The sequence below is a fragment of the Ipomoea nil genome, unplaced genomic scaffold, assembly GCF_001879475.1.
Source record: "Ipomoea nil cultivar Tokyo-kokei standard unplaced genomic scaffold, Asagao_1.1 scaffold2653, whole genome shotgun sequence".
Taxonomy (NCBI): domain Eukaryota; kingdom Viridiplantae; phylum Streptophyta; class Magnoliopsida; order Solanales; family Convolvulaceae; genus Ipomoea; species Ipomoea nil.
The window spans coordinates 1,623,623-1,645,310 of NW_017619081.1; the positions used below are offsets into that span (position 1 = coordinate 1,623,623).

The 21,688-nt window shown below is 37.7% G+C and overlaps 2 protein-coding genes across 5 annotated transcripts; one reads left to right on the forward strand and one right to left on the reverse strand.

The window, feature by feature from the left end:
- The first annotated feature begins 1,471 nt into the window (after positions 1-1,471).
- LOC109154812 lies at positions 1,472-5,115 on the forward strand. Its single transcript, XM_019302553.1, has 9 exons — positions 1,472-1,582; positions 2,232-2,602; positions 3,319-3,477; positions 3,678-3,740; positions 3,930-4,022; positions 4,113-4,256; positions 4,321-4,428; positions 4,572-4,623; positions 5,051-5,115. The coding sequence occupies exons 2-9, from the start codon at positions 2,261-2,263 to the stop codon at positions 5,080-5,082; spliced, it is 993 nt and encodes a 330-aa protein (XP_019158098.1). The 5' UTR covers positions 1,472-1,582; positions 2,232-2,260; the 3' UTR covers positions 5,083-5,115.
- A 737-nt stretch (positions 5,116-5,852) lies between these two features.
- Positions 5,853-9,254, reverse strand: LOC109154811. 4 transcript variants are annotated; one of them, XM_019302550.1, is made up of 5 exons: positions 8,725-9,254; positions 6,888-7,584; positions 6,559-6,807; positions 6,133-6,454; positions 5,853-5,930 (listed from the first exon to the last, which is right to left on the reverse strand). In XM_019302550.1, exons 1-4 carry the CDS (start codon positions 8,856-8,858, stop codon positions 6,176-6,178), a joined length of 1,359 nt encoding a protein of 452 aa, XP_019158095.1. In that variant the 5' UTR covers positions 8,859-9,254; the 3' UTR covers positions 5,853-5,930; positions 6,133-6,175. The 4 variants fall into 4 exon arrangements, with proteins under 4 accessions (XP_019158095.1, XP_019158096.1, XP_019158094.1 ...); XM_019302551.1 differs by adding an exon at positions 8,111-8,155 and having other exon boundaries at positions 5,853-6,454; positions 8,725-8,760; XM_019302549.1 differs by having other exon boundaries at positions 5,853-6,454.
- Positions 9,255-21,688: the final 12,434 nt, after the last annotated feature.

Genomic DNA, 21,688 nt, shown 5'->3' on the forward strand with positions numbered 1-21,688 from the left:
GTGACTCTAAAATTGTAATTCAATTACTATTGTAGTTTACTAAGTTCTTAAAAATTTGTAATATTAAATACTATTTACTAAATTTTTAATATAGTTTAAGATTTGTAGTAATCACCCACCTTAAATATTATTTTAATTGTAAATATATTTATGTTCATAATTTTATCATAGGAATTCACACATAATAATTATTAAATAACAAAAATTTTATATATGAATAAACTTCATATAGGGTATATTTTTATAACATATTTTCCGTGCATCGCACGGGACAAATACTAGTTATTATATATAAAGAGTAAAAATTACTCATATTCCTATTATAATGCATACACGCAAGATTTGTATTCACAACGAAGGAATTCTGTTTCAGTAATCATTAATTTGAAGTGCGTTGTTTGTGCATTTGACATCCTCAAAATTTTTTTTTTTTATAGATTTTTATGTATTTTGGTACAATATAATATATCTTCATTTGATTACAGTATATTTTTGTTACTTAAAATAATATCAGTTAGTCATTCTCTTCCTTCTATTTTTTGTTTAGACTTTTCCTAATATAATTTATTTTTTTGAAAGTTCCTAATATAATTTTTAAGTAATCAATTTCAATACTAATATACAAATCTTATAATTTCAAATAAATGTAAATTTTCAAATATTAGAAATATTTATAATTTTATCATTAATTTTATTATTTAAATATATAATAAAAAAAATTATCCATGTATCGCGGGTAATTTACTAGTTTACAATTATACAATAAGGGGCCCATGTTAAATTTTTGCACAGGACCCCAATCTTCTTAGGAACGGCCCTGGGGATAGTCATCACCGTCATCGTGATTAAAAGTGACTAAGACAAGCTCGTGAAGTGAAAAATGCTATAAAAAAATTATATTATATACCTCAATTTTAAACCAAACGCAGGAATCTACATTCTCAGCAATCTAAGAGCATCACCATCAAAGCATATTGTGGGGAGAATAGTACAATAATGGATGACTTGGAAGAGAGAGAGAGGGTAGGAGAGAGAAATTTGAGACCTTCCTGCAATATTGTGGGGAGAATAGTAAAATAATGGATGACTTAGAAGAGAGAGAGGGTAGGAGAGAGAAATTTGAGACCTTCCTGCAAGAGTGGAGAGAATAGGAGAGAGTGGGACCCATGCCTTCATTTGTTCCACTCCCTCACGCTGTGCGTGAGGGCCAGCCATTAAAATATTATTATTTTTATTTTAAAATTCAGTTTTTTTTTTTTTTTTTTTTCCCTCCCATCCCATCTTCTCTTTCCTAATCATTTTTACATTCTCCCCACATTATCTCCAACTGATGCGGATGTTCTAAAATACATTTCCTGAACCAAACACCCTCTAAGAGGCTAGATGGGGGTTTTTTCAGACGAGCTTGAAATGGGAAGGGCTCGTAAGGTTAGAGTTGGAGCTTAGGTCCCCTGTGTTTGGAGTATTCCATATTTAACCCCGCAAAAGTGAAAAGCCTTACACAAAAATAGCCTAATCTTCTGTGTGGAACGGAGTGGAGTCTCTTCAAAGTTCAAAAACAGGGAGGGAGCTGAAACTAACGGTATGTTCGTTTATAGTAACCCATTTTGCTACTCCTTCTGAAATTTACGTTTGCTTGATTGGCATCAAAGTTTGGGTACTTTAAATTTTAAATCAGCAAACATATACTGCCTGGGAGAGGGAAGGGGCAGTAAAGGTTGCATTTTAGGTTAAGAAAATAAGAATTACGCCAAACCCACTTGTCAATTTTAACTCTAAACTCTTAATCTGCTGCTGTTTTTTTTTTTTAAGGAAATGCTTATTTTCTGCTCTTTCTTTTCTTCAATAAAAATTTATATGATGGTAAATTGGAAGTTGTAGGGTAAAATACATTAACTTTTCTTTGAATGATGTTTTGTTTTGTTTATATTTTGGGTTTGAAAACAAATTTTTGTTCAGAGAGAAATTAAAATCATAAAAAGGTTGGGTCTCTTATATTGTCTGCAATTTGGTAAGTTGAAACTGGGGTGGATATGGATGACTAGTCGAGTTTGAATAACGTTTTAAAGTCTATAGAAAAAGTTGGCTCGAATACATTGGGCGAAATATTTATGGAACCAAAGGAGGGGTTGGTACAAGAAAAAAAATATGTAGTGATTGATTGAATATCGTCAATGTACATAAGGTGAGTTTGGAGTAGTGATGCACCTTTGTCTTCTGCGTTTCTATAGAGACAGGGAGCCTGGCAAAGTCGGGTGTGATGAATACCTTGTTTCACGCATGTTCTGCTGCTATAGTATCGAAGACGAGCTGTCTTGTTGGGGGCCACTCGATTTGCAGATTTTTAGCACTTCCATGGAAGGTGAGCTTCAGTCAAGCCGGGATTAGAAGAGTTCATTTAAACTCATTTTCGGAAAGAGTTTACGTTAGGTCTTATTCATCTAAAAAGTCAAGTAGGAATAGTTCTTGGTCACAAAAGTATGACCATGCTATGTCGGGAATGGAGGACGACGAGACAAATGCTTTCTTTGTTGTTAGAAAAGGAGATCTCGTTGGTATCTACAAACGTTTGAGTGATTGCCAGACTCAAGTTGGATCCTCGGTAAGTAATCCAATTTCTCTTTTCAACCTAGGGGAGAATGTGACCGATGTTTTGTTTCATTGCTTCATTCATAATGCATAATCCATATTTATGTCACTGTAAAGATGTAAATATCTCTCTCCCACTCCATTCCCTGCCCTCACGGCATCTTACTTTGTAGTTCTTTAATGGAAAAAATTGTCAAATAGGTAACTGGATTTATCGCTTTTGTGCAATTGGGTCATTGAACTTAAAACGTGTGCAATCGAACCATCAGACAAGCAAAATAGGTGAAGTTGGAACATTTTTCTAATTTCTTTTAATGCAATTTGAGTTAAAAACATTTCAATCCTTACTCCCAACTAGTATGTTAGAAAATACAACTCTTAGTACATACCGTGTAAGCAATATGATCGGATTTTACTAGGAAAAATGTCTCAATTGCACATATTTTGCTTGTTTGATGATTTGATTGTACACTTTCTAAGTTCAATGACCTAATTGCACAAAAAACAAGAAGTTCAGTGACTTATTTGACACTTTTTCTAGTGTTAGTTACATGTTTGCCATCCTATCTTTTTGTTCGAGATTCCATCGCTTACACATGCTTTGTACAAGTGATAACTCGGATATTTATTGTTTGAATTTCATTTTTACTTTATTTTTATTTTTATTTTTTATATATACAATAACTAGCCTTTTGATGATTTTTTTTCCCTATTTCCTCCCATTGGCAGATATGTGATCCTCCCGTTAGTGTGTATAAAGGCTATGCCATGCCTAAGGACACAGAAGACTACCTTATCTCTCGTGGGCTTGAAAATGCTCTTTATACTATCAGAGCCCAAGATCTAACTGAAGATCTTTTTGGCTCTCTGTCGCCATGCCCATTCCAGGTGAAGCAATTATACATGTGTGTTGTGTGTTTTAAAACAGTTTTTTTTTTTTTTTTTTTTTTTTTTTTTTTTTTTTTTTTAAATATATATAAATTTACAGTTTTAAGGAAACTTTGACATTCTTGATGAATGTTTTAGCATCTTGGAAGGTTCCTTAACATTTAGGCAATTGGTTTGTTTATCGGTATGTTTATTTGCAGGATGTTTCTCTAAGAAAGGATGCCAAGTTAGAACATGACAGTGAGCAAGCGCTATCATCAGGTGTGAGTGGCTGTTATGATGCTAATTGCATTTAAAAAAAAAAAAAAAAGCTTTTTCTGTATACTGATTAACCGGTAAAAATGTATTTGCACTTATCGAGAGGTTGACATTAGCAAGAATTTCAAACGTTTTTTTGGGTCTACTTTAATAGTGGGCTGCAAGTGAACCTGATTTCTTTGTGTTATCCTTAGCAGCGCTCTTGTACTCTTGAATTTGATGGTGCTTCTAAAGGAACCGGACAAGCGGGGGCAGGAGCTGTGGTCCGAGCTGATGATGGAAGTTTGGTAATTCTTATATTCTATTCATTGAGGGGTTTGTTCGTCCCTTTCACTTTCGTTTTTAATGTTTGGAACTTCTCCCGTGTACCTGTACAGACCTGTCGGCTTCGTGAGGGTTTGGGCATTGCAACATGTAATGCAGCTGAATATCGAGCCATTATTTTGGGGTTAAACTATGCACTTAGCAAAGGATTTACTAGCATTCGTGTTCAGGGTGACTCCAAACTTGTTTGTATGCAGGTTGGTTATGTATTTATTCTGCTCTCATTTTATTTTATTTTTAATAAATTTTTGTAATGGATAGATTCAGGGCCATTGGAAGGTTAAAAGCCAAAACCTTTCAATCCTGTGTGGGCAGGCAAAACAACTTAAGGATAGATTTCTTTCCTTCCAAATCATTCACGTTCTGCGGGTACCCTTTCTGCTTCGATTTACATCTTCTCTTTCTCTAACCACAATCTCACTGCTTATTATATATTACCATAAACACTGTCTATGATTTTGTTATGCTTTGGAAAATAACGTTATTCGTTTATATATGTATTTGTCCTGTAGAAATTCAACTCTGATGCCGATGTACAGGCAAACTTGGGCGTTGCACTTCCTGGTAAAAATTTATCGGATTTATTTCTACTTTTATAATTAAGGATACTAGGGTAGGGTGAGAACTGAGAAGAGATTAGTCAGGGTAGCTCAGGTGGTAAAGCAGAGGACTATGTAGACTTCAATTCTCCAATTTTCCATTTCTCTTGCTATTAAAAAGTCTTCAGGTGGGGGTAACCCCAGCTAAGATGGCAAGACATCCACACTTGTAACCATAAGGTCACGAGTTTAAATCTTTGCCCCTTTATTTGAGCCAGTCAGCTATGGGTAGCGTATGTTGGTTTACTTCCTTGTGATCCTTTGCTGGTTAGAGTCACAAGGTGAGGTTTACCTACACCCAAAAGGGTTGTGGGGTTTCCATCGTCATCCAACAAAAAAAGTCTTTTGTCCGTTCATCAATTTTACTGAACTTCGTTGTGTGTTTGATGCAGATGGCCAAATTCAAGAGGAGATTGAAAACTAATTACATTATTGCTGGAAAAAAAAAAACAAAAAACAAAACAAAACAAATTGCATCTGCTGCAATGCCTCCTGTCATTTGCCATTTCTTCTATATTCCATAATGTTAGTAGCAAAACTGCAAAAGATTGTTCCGTAGATAGGGAAAATGGTCCTCGGATAAAGTTACAGGGACACAAACCCACGCTTTACCATTTGTATTCATTAGTTATCGAAAATTGGCCAATCTTATATTTGAATTATACATTACAATAAAAGATTTTGATAAAAAAAAAAAAATTATCCTTGTGATCCTTTATCCTTTAGTTTCTTATTATTCAAATAGTTACGTATTGTTCTATATTTTAAATTTTGTTATAGACTCGTCTAAAGATAATGATTTGGAGACATTAAAGTTCTATTAATGGAATTAATTTATAAGAATGTTTGGTAAATAAAGTTCTATTAATGGAGTTAATTTATAAGAATGTTTGGTAAATAGCCGATAGGTATTAGCTAATTAAGTTAATAAGTTTAACTAGTTGATAACATTAGATAATTGTAGAAAAGTGTTTGGTAGATTAGCTAATAGCTAATAGCTAATAGTTGATTACATTCAATATTACTTTCTCAAAAAGTTGATCGAAAAAACTTCTTTGAATAATCTTTTGAATTTAGCATTTTTGAGCAATAAACTGTTACAAAAAACTAATTAATCAAACACTCATATTGATTGTTTAACTATGTCAAACAGCTAGAGTAATAAAAATAAAAAAAATAAAAAAACTCCAAAAGTATATTGAATGCTAAATATTTACTTATTTTGTATGACAATTGAAGATCATATTTTCAGTCAAACGGTATAAATACAAAATAAAGTAATGCTAGATCACTCATATTTTTCCCTCTAATCCATCCCATCCCTATTAATATGACATTATCTAATTAAATACTAAATTCTCTTTTTAATTAGTGGTGACTCACCAATTCATGGACACCCAATGAATGGATGCCACCCACATCAAGAGGGAAAATATGAGGGAAAATTCAAGAGGCAAGAATCATTTCCTACAAAATATTGACTACCATTCTGTTTCTATGATGAACAATCAATCCATTTATGCAAAGGTACATTCATCTTGAGTGACAATCTGACTGACCTCAAACTGTTTGGTGCCAGAAGTTTTATCCACAAGTGTAGTAGCCATGGACTTAAGCTGGTTAATCTTTTGGGTTAAAGAGCTGTTACCCATAAAAATTGTAGTAGCCATTGCCTTAACCCTGTTTACTTGTGCCGAGTCTGGGTATTTTTCTGACACTTCTGTGATATTTCTTTTTAAGTTTATGATGGCGACGGCCACGGTTGCACAGCACTTACCCAAATCTTTCAAATCCCTCTGTGCATTTGCAATAGTTGAATTGTTAATACATATACATCAAATGAGTAATCATTGTTCAGAAAATGAGAACTAAGCAGTCATTATATACACAAGTGGTTTACCTCATAATCTGGTTCCTCCCCTTTGGGTACACTATCATCTTCGATTTGTTGAATTGAGAGAGCTACATAGGGAGATCGAGAAAACTCGTGTCCATAAGGCATTTCAACACGCCCCTTTCCAAAACCTCCATGCTTGTCTTCCCAGTCCAGTCGTTGACATATGCAATCAGATGTCCACCCTTTTAGTGTAGGAAAATCCCTTGGAACTATCCTCCCTTGTGCAGTAACCACACGGTCTAGGTAAAGCATCTAACAGACATTAGATAAAAGGTGTTACTATAAATCAATATTAAGTCTCAGTTAGATATTTAACCTCTACTCTATTTCACCTGTAAGAACAGCATTGGACCAGTGAAAAAAGAGTCCGTCTTTGCCTTCCATGAATCCATCGCTTGGTTGAGCTTCTTGATCGTATAACCAGACCAGTCAAGTTCTCTTATTTGTTCAACATTAATAAGTGATTTCAAAATTTTGAAATTCACATATCTGGTTTGTGTTGATGCAAACAATGTGGACACAGCAAGTATCACAAAGTTCCTCTTGAACTCTTCACCATGTGACTTGTCAGCCTTCATAGCTTTGAGCATTGCTGATGCTGTGGGTGATCCACATTGTATGTTCCAACTTTCACGCCATCTGTCCAATAAATTCTTGTAACATTCATCAGAATCGTCACTGTTTCCTGCTTCAACAACCTCATTATCTGAGCACGGCAAGCCAAGAGTGAGATGAACATCATATGAATTGATTTCTATCTTCTTTCCACGACTGAAATCCACGTATAATGTTTGATCAGCTACCTCATAGCTGTTCGCAAGCCAATAAGACAGTGATGAAGCAAGTCGTTCAGTGGAAAGATGAAGCAACCCACCAAAACCAATCTCCTGTACCGCCTCTTTTTGCTCATCTGTGAGGTGCTTGAGCAATTGAGACAACGAGTTTGGGGAAGTTCGTGAAGCAAATAGAGATTTTTGAAGGTGCGGCTCCCCTTGATAATCCATGGCAGCATCCATATTTAATACTTCCCTGAATTATCATCCTCTACCTTTTATTTAATAGTTTAAGGATGATGAATAAAGATAAAATAGCAGTTCCATAGGAGTGTATAAATCTTATTTCCTTGCTTACACAAAACCAGTCTAATCAAAATGTACAGTATATATTCTACCTATAACCATGTTTAAAAGTAACTACTTCAAAACTGAGATGTGTGACATTATTTTTCCAATAATTACAGTTTTACAATAAAATAAGTGCACTGGTGTTGCCTTCCAAAAGGATTCCTCTTTCAATTAGGGATGCCTTAAGTCTTCCCCCCTTTTATGGTTGAAGAACTGCTTACTGTTTCTGTAGATACCAAATGATAAAAATCTTGGGACATGCAACATATGATGCATCAAGATGGAAATTGATAAGACTGATGATGTAATCTCAACCTAAGCTACCTGTCATTAAGAATCACAGTTTTTTACCTATGGCATATCGGCAAAATATTCAACAACTATTTGATGATTGAACTGTAACGGTAAAGGTTAATCATGAATAATAATACATCTCAATTTAGCATCTTTCTGGTATTCCAAACAACCATGCCATTCTGCATGATGCAACCTTATTTGGTATATCTGTTTTATTTATTTCCATCAGTCCCCTGCTTCATTTTCCTCAGATTGAATTGAGTTCTATATACAGCTCGAATCATATAACAGCAAAAGTGCTACTTTTCTCTGTCTAAACTATGCCAAATTTAACTAACACCTTAATTGAAGCACTAAATTTTAGTGCAGAGACACAACTTAAGTTAACAAATAATTAAGACAGAATGAATAGCAAGCAATGTAATACATTCCACCATTTTCTACAACCACTAGTTATCTCAAAGCATAAAATACTGAACATTCATAAAAAATGGAAATGGAACCTTTGAAGAAAGAGATTCAAATCTATACAGCCAATTACATATACTCCGTAGTAAATTACATCAGAATATTCATATTCAATTCCATCCCCCGCCCGATTTTCTTTAAATCGCATACAAACTAAACACCAGGAAGGCATTACAATTTATGTTCGCACAAAGAATTAGTTGAATACACCAAAAGAATTACAGGCAATATGATACTACTTTTGATGAAAATTTAGAGAAATTCGGCAATCGATAATTACCTCTCAGGCCACTCCGATATAGCCGCCGGCGAGAGCACCTGATTACGGTCTTCACTTGCGATGGATTCTTTACGCGGCTTGTACGGTTTCGCTCTTTTAGACGATCGTTCATCCTTGGTTCCGTCGTTGTCCATTCCGGCCGCCGATGACGCCGAACTGCTTCAGCTACCGCCGCCGCCGATGATGATGAGAGCCGTGAATCCTCCCCGGCAGTCGTTGCAGGATTTAGGGTTTCTGGAAGAAACGCTTAGGGTTTTTGTATGGCATTTATGGATGGGATAAGAAGAAGAAGATGATGGGAGAAGAAACGGGCGAGAATTATAGCAGGTAAGGTAAGGTAACTGAATTGCAAATCCCCGAGATTTCCGCGGCGATATTTTGATATGGAAAAGGTTTCGTTGTGATGGAAGTGGGGTAGGAGTAGGAATGCTTTGCCTGCTGACATGTGTTACGTGGGGTCCACAATGGATTTTCTATAACCGTCATCGTACGCTGTTACGATGACGTGGACGTTAACTCCGCGCGTGAAATGTGAATTAACAAAAAAAAGGAAAGAAAGTAGTGGAATTGGTGGAGCATAATTATTCTACTAATTTATATCTATTTACAAATATACAAACCTAAATAGTCAATAGAGTTAGATCATAATGGTAACTAAAAATTTTTAATGTAATTGTTTACTAAAATGAATGATTTATATTATTTTAATTTTTATTATTTTTTATATTTTATTTTATATTATATCAATTACTTTTTCTAAATAACAATGCATTTTGTTAATTGTTAGTGTAACTTTATTAACAAAGTATTTCATTAACTATTTATTAGTGTTAATTTATTGATTTTTATAAGGAAAATCTTAGTTTAGAACCCATCAAAATTGACATAATTGTTAAACATATGCTATGAATATGTTAGCGTTTATTAAAAAAAATAGAAAATAAAATTTAATATGAACTTTAGTCAATTAATTAGAATTGGGCATTGATAAAACGATACACCTAATTTACAATATATATTCAACACAAATGAGAAACTATGCATATTATCATTGTATTTTTTGGGAAAGAAGATTTGGTTATGTTTTTCAAGGTGCCATGCGCCAATGCACTAAAATTGCAGTGAAGCATACCAGGGGTCTAGATCAAATCAAGAATTCATTTTTGACGGAAATGGAAACAAGAGCAAGCATGGATCACGGCAATTAATAAGGTTTTGTATTGCAAAAATTATGTTTGGGTACTATTCAGTGGGGGTGTTTCCCTCTAAAACCGCTATTACACCCGTTAATTCAACATTTATTTCACAAGTCATCGTTATGCATTATTTAAAATATTTTACTTTTATGAAAAAATTGATAATCTTGCATTGATATACATCAGGATACCGAATGACACTTTGATAAATTTTGAAACACTAATTTAAAAAATACACATTGAGCATTGAACTATTTGTGCAATACGTGTGTGGTAACTAGTAAAAGATTATAAGATTGAATGAATTGAGCATGATTCTTATATCAAAGTTTAATTTTTTATTAACACTGTTTTAATCAAGCTCAAAAAAATAGTATCATATTCTAACTAATTAAAAAATGTGTTATAACTTTAATTATTTTTTTATTCTGATAAAATTAAGACTTACTCTTTAAAATTATACTTATCATGGTGGGACTGATGTGAGTAGTCATGTTAAACTAAGGATAATGCCATGTAGATGAAATCATATTTTTATTCATTTTTAAATTATTTGATGTCCTATCAAAAAAAAAATTATTTGATGTCATTTTATTAATTTTTTAAATAAATATTCACTTAGATTTAAGAGTCGTTATATCGTGGACCGCGGTTAAAACGGCACCGTTTCTTTAAGTAAAGAAACGGTGCGCTGTTAGTACGTGTTAACAGAGCGCACATTTGTTTGTATGTTAATTACCAACTAACACTACAGTATATCTAAAACTACACTGCCTCACGTATTATTTTTATATTATCAAATGAAACTGCAGTTATATCAAAATGATACTGTAATTGTGGTGAAATGTAACAGCAGTATATATGAAATAAAACTAAACAACAGTTCGCATATATGAGTGTACTAGTTTTTTTACGCGCTTTGCACGAATGGAATAATGCCAATGATTATTTTTAAATAAGTATTTTAAAGTATATCAATGCAATATTGTATAGGAGATGTTTATACATAAGTAAATAAATGTTGAAGTTGTTTATTTAAATCGGTAATTTAAAGTATATAAATTCAAAATAATATATGAGAGATTGATTATAATTGTTACTAAAATAAATATTTACGACTTTGTAATAACGCTAGTCTAAATACTTAGTCTAAAAGTGATAGTCTAAATAAATAGTACTTTTGGATTAAATTTCTCTAATTCTTCTTAATTCTCTTTTGGGTAGCATTGTCATTGTTTTCATCTTCAGTACATGTTTTCTCTCTTTTTTTTTTTATTTATTTTTTATTGGTAGTGTGTCATGTGCAATTAGGTTACTGGTGGCAGCAGCATAGAGGGATTCATCATGCAATGAGATTATAGTGTAGGAAGCTTTAAATTTGCCTTGCTGTGTATATGACTGAGATTTTAGTTGTACTATGATCTCTTTATCTTACAAACACTTATTGATATTTAGTAGTGATAGTTTTTCCCTACATGTTTCAATGTGTTGTGAGATGTGTGTCGTAGGTGAAAGTGTTGCACAAAATATTAATATTTATTATTTATTATATTTGTATAAAATACTTGGAACATTATTGGCTCTTATTAGATTTGTAAATATTGTAAAATGAAGCTCTAATTATATCAAAATGATCATGTAGTTGTGTTTTAATAAAACTATAGTGTATATAAAATAAAATTAAATACCATTTTCACATATTCGAATCTATAAATATCAAATGAAACTGTAGTTATATCAAAATGAAATTGTAGTGTTGAACTGAAACTTCAGTGTATACAAAATGAAACTGAATAACAAAGTTACTTTTTGCGGAAGGATGCGAAACGACGGTAAACGAATGCTGTTTCTTTTCATTAAACAAAACGACGTTATTTTGATGTGCGGTGCATAATCGATTATGCACCGCGGTGCGCGATATAATTTGCGAAGATGTGAGTTGTAATTTGATTCGTGAGTATTTCCTTGAATTCAAGTTATATGGGTCAACTAAATGAGTTAATACCCAAAATCGTCCTCGACTATAGTGGTTTTTCTCAATTTCGTCCTAAACGACTTTGGTGACCTAATATTGTCCCAGACTTTTGTGTTTCGCTCAATTTAGTCCTCCATTTGTTATTCCGTCAAATTGGTGTTAAATTAAGGGACAATTCAGTAATGTCAATATTGATCTCTCTTTACTTTCAACTTGTGAAGTGCGAAATTCCTCTTTCTTGTACGAATTACACCCAGAATTACTCCCGGACCTGCAAATCAAATTTTATATTCGCAGTTTTAGGAGTAATTCTGGGAGTAATTCGTAAAAAAAAAAAGGATTTCGCAGTTCACATGTCTATGAGTAAAGAGATGTTAATATTAAAATTACTGAATTGTCTATTTATGTAACACCAAATGGGCAGAATAACAAATGAGGGACTAAATTGAGCAAAAACATAAAAGTCTGGGACTAAATCGAGCGAAACACAAAAGTCTGGGACGATATTAGGTCACCAAAGTCGTTTAGGACGAAATTGAGAAAAATCACTATAGTCGAGGACGATTTTGGGTATTAACTCTCAACTAAATTTATTATGATGTTGGGTTTGGGAGGATTTAATATACACAACTTTTATAGAACTTAATTTAAAGTTAGGGGTGGGCGTTTCAGGCTCCGATTTGAGTTTTCTCAGTTTTGATTTTGAGTTTTTAGTTTAAAAAAAATTAAATCATTCGGTTTAACATGGTTTCAGTTCGATTTGAAACGGTTCAGTTTCAGTTCATATTTAATTTGGTTTGGTTAAGATCACGAAATTTTAACATTTTTTAATTTTCTAAACATACTACCAAACAATACATATTCACATAATCACATAATCCAAATTCAAAGTCTAAATATTATATAACAAAATAACAATCCAAAGTTCAAACACACTACTAAGTACTAATTACCAAACATCATTTTTTTTTTTTGCACAATCGACTGCTCATTTGACTAACTTGGAATATTTTATTGACAAGATGAATAATCATCTATCTGTATAGTTAATATTTGAATTACAAGTGTCAAGTACTGTACAGTTAATTTTTGGACACAATCCGTCATTGCTGGTGCATTGAAATATTATTTTCCAGTGCACTGGAAATATATTCCAATACTAGAAAATAATTCCAGTGCACTGAAAATCAAAATTAGAATGATGTTAAAGCACATTAAATTCATAGTAACATGAAACTAAGGAAAATACTGAATATTGTAAGAATAACCCAAGTTAAATATAATTGTGAGGTAAAGAACAATTGCGACAAACAACAAAAATGCAAAGTAGAGAACAAGCCATAAAAAATGTAGGACGTCGTGTGTTTGATATATATATATATATATATATATATATATATATATATATATATATATATATATATATATATATATATATATATATATAGAGTGAATGTCGGCTAGTCTGCTGGTGGAGTGGTGGAACTGTAAAGTTGGGAACTTCGGTTCGGGTAATCCGAACCGAAGTGGTTCAGTCCTAAACCGATAGGTAACCTGATCGGTTCGGGGTTCGGGTTTTACCCCGAACCGATCATTTTTTTTTTATAATAAATATATACAATGTATTAAATGTCTTAAGGTTTGAACCCTTGACCACCCAGTTTAAAATCAAGAGTTTTACCCATTAAGCTATGGCATATTTGTGTTAATGTTTACATTTGTATGTTAATACTAGTTCTTGTACGCGCTTTGCCTGAATGAAATAATGTCCAATGATTATTTTTAAATAAGTATTTCAAAGTATATCAATGCAATATTATATCGGAGATGTTCATGCATAGGTAAATAAATATTGAATTTGTTTATTTAAATCGATAATTTAAAGTATATAAATGCAAGATAATATATGAGAGATTGATTTTGTTGTCACTAAAATAAATGTTTACAACTTTGTAATAACGCGTCTAAATACTTAGTCTAAAAATATAGTCTAAATAAATACTATTTTTGGTTTCAATTTCTCTAATTCTTCTTAATTTTCTTTTGGGTAGCATTGTCATTGTCTTCATCTTCAGTACATGTCATCTTTTTTTTTTTTTTTTTTGATTGGTAATGTGTCATGTGCAATTGGGTTACTGGTGGTAGCATAGATGGATTCATCGTGCAATGAGATTATGGTGTAGGAAGCTTTAGATTTGTCTTGTTGTGTATATGATGGAATCTTAGTTGTATTATTAACTCTTTATTATCTTACAAGCACCTATTGATATTTAGTAGTGGTAGTTTTTCCCCTACATGTTTCATGCATTGTGAGATGTATGTTGTAGGTTGTCATGTGAAAGTATTGAACAAAATATTAATATTTATTATATTTGTATAAAATACTTGATAAATAAATAAATAAATAAATAAATAAATAAATAAATAAATAAATAAATATATATATATATATATATATATATATATATATATATATATATATATATATATATATATATATATATATATATATATATATATATATATATATATATATATATATATATATATATAACATATTTTGCATTATAACTTTGATATTTAATTACAAGAGAATGTAAAAAGAAGACAATGGACAATGTAGTGAATATATAATAAATTAATAAATTTGAAGGTAATGAATCGTTGAATTGTAGAAAATAAAGATAATATAACTAATGAAATTATATCTCTTTTAAAATTTTTTATAATGAATAATTTTTTTTTTTTAAAAATAAAGGCATTATAGACATCTAATTCTAAGTTAATTAAATGCATATGTATTAATTTTTGGTGTAGCTACTACTTTATTTAATTTAATAAGAGTAATAAAGTGGCGCACATACATAAAGATTAAAATTCTCTCTCTAGATTCTCTCTAGGGTTTTTGCCATTCTTACTAGGGTTTTCCTAGGTTTTCAACGGTGATCGGTTTCTTTCTGTCCGGACGATGGCCTGAGACGTTGCTATGGATGACGAATCGCTTGGGCGTGAGGAGGAGACGAGAGCTGGGCAAGAACTAAACGGTGGAAGGCTGTCGGCTGGAACTCCAATGCGCCGAACGGGAACTGTAATGCAGCGAGACGGTGGATGAGATTTGGCTGGGAGGGAAATAAGCAAAAGTCACGTGTTGCCTATGGAGAATGTACAGCGTGAAAGAGGGGGAGAGGGTAGTGGCGGTGGATCTAGTTGGCCAGGTGCATTGAATGTAGAAGGTGGCAGTTTGGCATGTAATGTTGGGGGCGGTTTGGATGGAAGGGGGACGGGTAGTAGGGGGCAGCGAGGGAGGGAGGAGGGGGGGGGGGGCAGTAAGGCAGCCGGGGGTGGGGGCGGGTGTGGCGGAGTTGACGGATAGGTGGGCGGATTGGGCACTGCTGGAGGAGGAGGGTGCGGTGTTTATGCCGGGAGGGGAGGATGATGGGGTTGAGGGAGGCGGGGAAGATGAGGAGGATACATGGAGGGTGGTCGGGCGCTTTTTGACGCAAAAGTTAATTAAACTGGATTTTATGAGGCAGGTATTAGCGTCGGTTTGGCAGCCGGTGCGTGGGGTACAGGTAACGGAGATTCAGAGGGGTTTGTTCTTGTTTGTTTTTTTCCATAAAACAGACATGGACTATGTTCTGAACGGGGGTCCCTGGGCTTTTGAGAATAATGCACTTGTGTGTCGGGAGGTGTTGGACGGGGTGAATCCTGTGGATGTGGAGCTGGATATGGTTGATATGTGGGTACAGCTGCATGACATGCCGAAGGGGTACACATCTCATGCAATTCTGGAACAGGCGGGGAATTTTTTGGGCTCTTTTGTTAAGCATGATGAGAGATTTGAAGGAGCACCATGGTTAACCTTCCACCGTATTCGGGTATCAATTTCGGTTGATAGGCCGCTTAGGAGAAGGATGAGGTTAATGAAGAGAGATGAGACTACAACATGGGATAATTTCAGGTATGAACGGCTGCATAAGTTTTGCTACTTTTGTGGTTATATGGGTCACTTGCATACTTTCTGCCTACAAGCTAGGGAGGCGGGAATTCCAGTGGAAAGGTACCTGTACGGTCCGGATATGCGGGCTGGTGGGTCCCGGAGCGCTCCTAGAGCGGTTGGGGATAGCTGGCTCGTGCCGGTAGGCGGGAAACCACGTCCATTGGTGGCGAAGCCACGAATGATTGAGGCGGAAGACGGGGGTCGGGGAGGTGGTGGAGTCACACCCACGAGTATGTCTGAGGATGAGGTGGTGGTGGCTACGGCGAAGCGTCGTAGGCATGGGACGGAGTCTGGGGAGGATGGTGGGAATGATGAGGTAACAAACATTGTTGGTTCAAAAAACTTGTCCATGGCGGGAGCTGGTGTCCAGCCCCGCCCATCATCATGAGTACGATAAGCTGGAACTGTCGTGGCTTGGGCAATCCACGCACAGTTCGAGAAGTAGTGGACATGGTGTCCCGTAAGAAGCCAGAGTTTGTGTTTTTAATGGAAACCAAGGTGGCACGGAGTCATGCGGAGAGAGTTCGTGTCAGGCTTGGTTATGAGGGTTTGTTTTATGTGAATAATGAAGGCCTGAGTGGGGGTATGGCACTCCTTTGGAAGACAAACAACACAGCTAGATTGTTGAGTTACTCGCTCAACCATATTGATATTGAGGTTAGTATGAAGGGTAAGTTATGGCGTATGACATGTATATATGGATGTTCGGATCGAAATAGAAGACAGGAAACCTGGGAGCTGCTGAGTATGTTGAAGAATAGATCTGGGTTACCTTGGGTGGTGATAGGGGATTTTAATAATCTTCTCTATCAACATGAAAAGAGGGGGGGAAATCCATACCCGAATAGCCTCTTACGAGGGTTTGGGGAAACCATTGATGAGTGTGGTTTGGTGCAAATGCCGATGCGGGGACGCCAGTTTACCTGGGATAAGAGTAAAGGCACAGTGAATTGGATACAGGAGAGGCTTGATAAGGTGCTTATTACGGAGGAGTGGGGTGGTATGAATGAGAATGCATGGGTGGAGAATATGTAGACTAGAGAATCAGATCACTCGGCTCTGTTTCTAAATATAAATGCTCTCAGTATGCGTAGAGTAAGAGGACCGAGGAGGTTTAGATTTGAAAATGCATGGTTATTGGATGAAGGGTGCAAGGAGGTGGTGGAGACAGCCTGGCAGGAGGGGAGGCCGGAAGGCTTGTTGCACTGTCAGCAATTTTGTGGTATGAAGTTGATGAGATGGGGGGGGGGGGGGGGGGGGGGGGGACCAATTCCATAAATTTGGTCACCGAATAGGGCAATTGCGGAGGCAGCAGGAGGGGTTCTGTGATATAACGGATCCGGTCGCATTGGCCGAATTCCAACAGAATGAGAATAAGCTAAAGCAATTGGAGGCCCAGGAGGATGTTTTTTGGAGACAGCGTGCGAAACAACACTGGCTCCGGGGTGCAGATGCTAACACCAAGTTCTATCACAGGTATGCTTCTGCCCGTAGAAAGAAGAATTTTATTGCTAATATTAAGAATGAGGGTGGGGATTGGGTGGAGGATACAGATATGCGTACAGTGATTCTGGATTATTTTAAGAGCATATTTGCTTCTAATAATTTGAGCTGTGATGACCCCCTCTTTAATGATTTTGCCCCCCGTGTGTCGAATGAGAATAATGTGATGTTGAATCAGCCTTTTTCGAAAGAAGAGGTAAAAACCGCACTCTTTTCTATGTTCCCGGATAAAGCACCAAGCCCGGATGGAATGAATCCGGGTTTCTATCAACACTTTTGGTCTATTGTGGGGGATGATGTGTCTGATTTTATATTGCATGCTTTGAACTCTGGGGTGTTTCCAGAAGGTCTGAACGATACTAATATAGTATTGATTCCTAAAAAAGAGGTCCCGGAGACAGTTGCAGATTTGAGACCAATTGCGTTAAGTAATGTCATATATAGAATAATGGCAAAGATGTTGGCAAACATAATGAAAATTTTGATGGGAGATATCATCTCGGAATCCCAAAGTGCATTTATGCCTAACAGGTTAATTACGGATAATATCTTGGTGGCAGCTGAGGTGGGTCACTACTTGAACAGGAAGCAGTGTGGTGTAGTAGGCTGGAGTGCACTAAAGTTGGACATGTCAAAAGCATATGATAGAATGGAATGGGGTTTTCTGGAAAAAATGTTGACAGTGCTGGGTTTTAGTGATAAATGGGTTAATCTAATAATGTTGTGTGTGACAACAGTGAGCTATACTGTAATGGTGAATGGGGAGGTGGGGGGACGGGTCAAACCGACTCGTGGACTCAGACATGGAGATCCTCTTTCTCCTTATTTATTCATTGTCTGTGCTGAGGCGTTTTCGATGTTGTTGCAGAAGGAACAGATGGCAGGATCTATACATGGATGTAGAGTGGCCAGGGGTGCTCCCCCGGTGTCTCATTTATTCTTTACGGATGACAGCCTGCTTTTCTTTAAAGCAAATATTAATGAGGCTATAGTGATTAAAGAATGTTTGATGAGGTATGAGAAACTATCTGGACAGGTGGTGAATTATAACAAGTCAAATATATGTTTTAGCCGAAATACCCACCACATGGTCAGAATGCAGGTGGCAGACTATCTTGCGGTAGTGCAGGCAACTAATTTTGGGAAATATCTGGGCCTCCCATCGTTTGTGGACAGAAATAAAAGAGCAGCTTTTTCCTATGTGGAAGAAAAGATCAGGCAGAGGATTGGATCGTGGAGCACAAAGTTATTATCTCAGGCTGGTAAGGAAGTTTTATTGAAAAGTGTGGCTCAATCTATGCCAACTTTTTCAATGAGTGTTTTTTTGTTGCATGAAACAGTTTGTCAATCCATTGAGAGAGCAATGAATAGATACTGGTGGGGAAGTGACAGAGATAAGGGGATTCACTGGAAGGCATGGGATAAGTTATGTATCCCTAAGAAGTTTGGTGGTTTGGGGTTCAAGGAATTGAGGGCTTTAAATCTAGCTATGCTGGGCAAGCAGGCATGACATTTTTTTGACAAACCCAGAGTCTCTGGTGGCAAGAATATATAAAGCCAGGTATTACCCCACTTCTAGTTTTGTTGATGCTACTATTGGTAATTGCCCAAGTTTTTGTTGGAGAAGTATAATGGCAGCACATCCAATAGTGGTAGCTGGGGTAAGACGCAGGATTGGAAATGGTGAGACAACTCTAATTTGGGGACACCCATGGCTGCAGATAATCCAAGTCCCTTGGTACAAACAATTATGCCTGAGGAGTTAAGAGAAGCACGAGTAGCAGGTTTGATTGACCCACAAACACAAACATGGGATCCACATATTTTATCTGATTTATTTATCCCTGAGGATGTGAGCAGAATAGTTATAATTCCTGTTAGCCCTGATTATGATGACTCATGGTACTGGACAGGTGACCCAAAAGGAATTTATTCAGTAAAGAATGCTGATAGTGTTAATTGCCACGTAAGCGGTAATTAAATAAACACGAGACCAATTAAAGCAAGTAAATAACTCTTATTGATCACTGTGAAGGCCCTAAGTACAATCTACTTGGTTGCTCTGAGTGCCGACTGACTGCGGTTGGGATTCTCTAACAACAACCTATCGATCGTCCAAAAGTCCCCCACACTGTAGCTATCGTGGGTATTTATAGCCGTGGAGCCGGAGACACAAATCCGGCCGTTCGGCATGCCTCCCACGTAGCAACCACGTGTCGTTGTCCCGGGTGCCCTGCCTATCAACGCGTGGAGCCGCCATGTGTCCCTCGTCAGCTCTTTCGCCAAAGGGCTACCGCTCGGGGGTCGACACTGCCGCTCGGACAACTCCCGGTCGGGAACCGACCGGGTTCTTCACAAGAAGCCCGACCTGTTACCTGCAAAGACAAAAATACAAAAACAAAGGCACACCGGCCAGGGTAAAGATATAGCGGTCGGGATATTCCCTACCAAGAGTCCCCCAGCCCGGGCCTTTTTTATCGTCCGGGAAAAAACAAGACAGGATGAAGAAGCCCAACCGTCGGCTACCAAACCGACCGGCCAGCTGTCATTCCTTCTCTCGCCACGTGTCGGCAACTGCCGGCCTCTGCGACTGCAACGGTCGCCTCGGAGTCAGTGCGGGTCACATCGCGCAAGTGAATTAATTTCCCGCCCAAATGCTCTCCTATAAATAGGCCCTTGAGGCCCTCATTTGAACTTTCCTCAATCTTCTGAATCAACCGGCACCCTCAGAGAGTCCCGAGTGAACATCAACAGATCAACCGAGCAAACCAACTTAAGCTCCATCAAAGTCTTCCTGGTCGGTAAGCTTTCTTCTTCCTTACTTGGTCTTTTATTTTTAGTTTTGCGTAGGAGTAGGATAGGACTAACTCTGACCCACTGTCCCGAGCCATGTACTAACCACGACCGACCTTTAGGTAGAAAGATGTCAGACTCAGACAGCCAGAACGTCTCGGTCGCAGACTACGACGATGAGGTCGAACAAATCAGCGAGGAGGTGGACATCATGTCCTATTCTCCGGAGGTCGAACAACGACCGCAGCCAACCCCCGACCGATCCCCCGAGCAAGAAAGGTCATCCAGCTCATCGAGGACGTCGGGGTCGAGCTCCAGTGGGTCGGGGAGCTCGAGCGAAGAAAGCGGGAAAACGTCCACGAGCGGATGGGATTCCCCGGTCGAAGGCGTTAGGGAAACGCCTACGAGGGTAATAGGGGATTACCCTCAGGTTGAGCCCGAAGGGGACCACCGGGCAGACGACGTGGAGGCGGTCGAGGAAGACTCGGCCGGGCCGGCGGCGCCAGGCGGGGACGGGTTCGAGTTCCTCAACAGCGAGAGCGTCGAGACCCAGATGAGTAAGCTGACCAAGGGCGAAGCAGCCAAAATCGCCGCAACTCTCGCCGGCCGGGTCGAATTTGACACAAGCCGGCTGCTCGGGAACATTATCGAGCGACACCGAGGAAAGTGGCTCGGGATGCACTACGACTCCCTCATGGCCCCGATCACTTTCCCCTTTTCGAGCCTCCTCACCGCATTCCTGGGTTACTACCAGGTGGTGCCCGGGCAGATTTGCCCGAATGCGCACCGGATGATTGCATGCTTCCCGCAGATCTGCGGTCGACACCAGCTGGCCTGCACCATGGAACTCTTCAACTTCATCTACCAGGTGAAGGTGCTAGCGGCCACATACGGGGGCGGGTACCTGATGACCCAATCCCGGGCGGACATGTGCTCGATTGAAGGTCTGCCCGGGAACAACCGGGGATGGAAGAACCGGTTGTTCTCTGTGAAGTATGAACCGTGGATTCTCCCGGTCGAGAGGGTCTGGAGTCAACGTTTCAGGAAGCAAGTTATACCGGCCGAGACTCAGGCCCTCAAGGACGCGGCCACCAAGATATCCTGGGAAATCTACGAGTACCGGATCTTCAGGACGCCCGAGTCCCTTGAAGCGGCCGACCTGCCCGAGCCCGTATACGACGTGCCCGAGAAGTACAAGCCCGAGCCTCGGGGCGTGACAATTGCAAGGATGCCCGCTCGGGGCAAGCGGAAGGGTAAAGGTTTAATGCTAACCACGTTTCCCGACCCTAACACCCCGAACGACTCTACTTTTCCCGAACTAATTGCCTTGTTTCTTTTTATTTTGCAGAAATGGCAGAATTTGGAGATGATGACGCTCTTCCCCCGCCCGCCAAGATCTCGCTTGGCAAAAAGAAGCCAAAGGCCAAACCAACCGGGCATAAGGAGGTTCCCCTGGCCCGACCCATCGGGACCTCGACCATCACAAAAGCCGAGGGC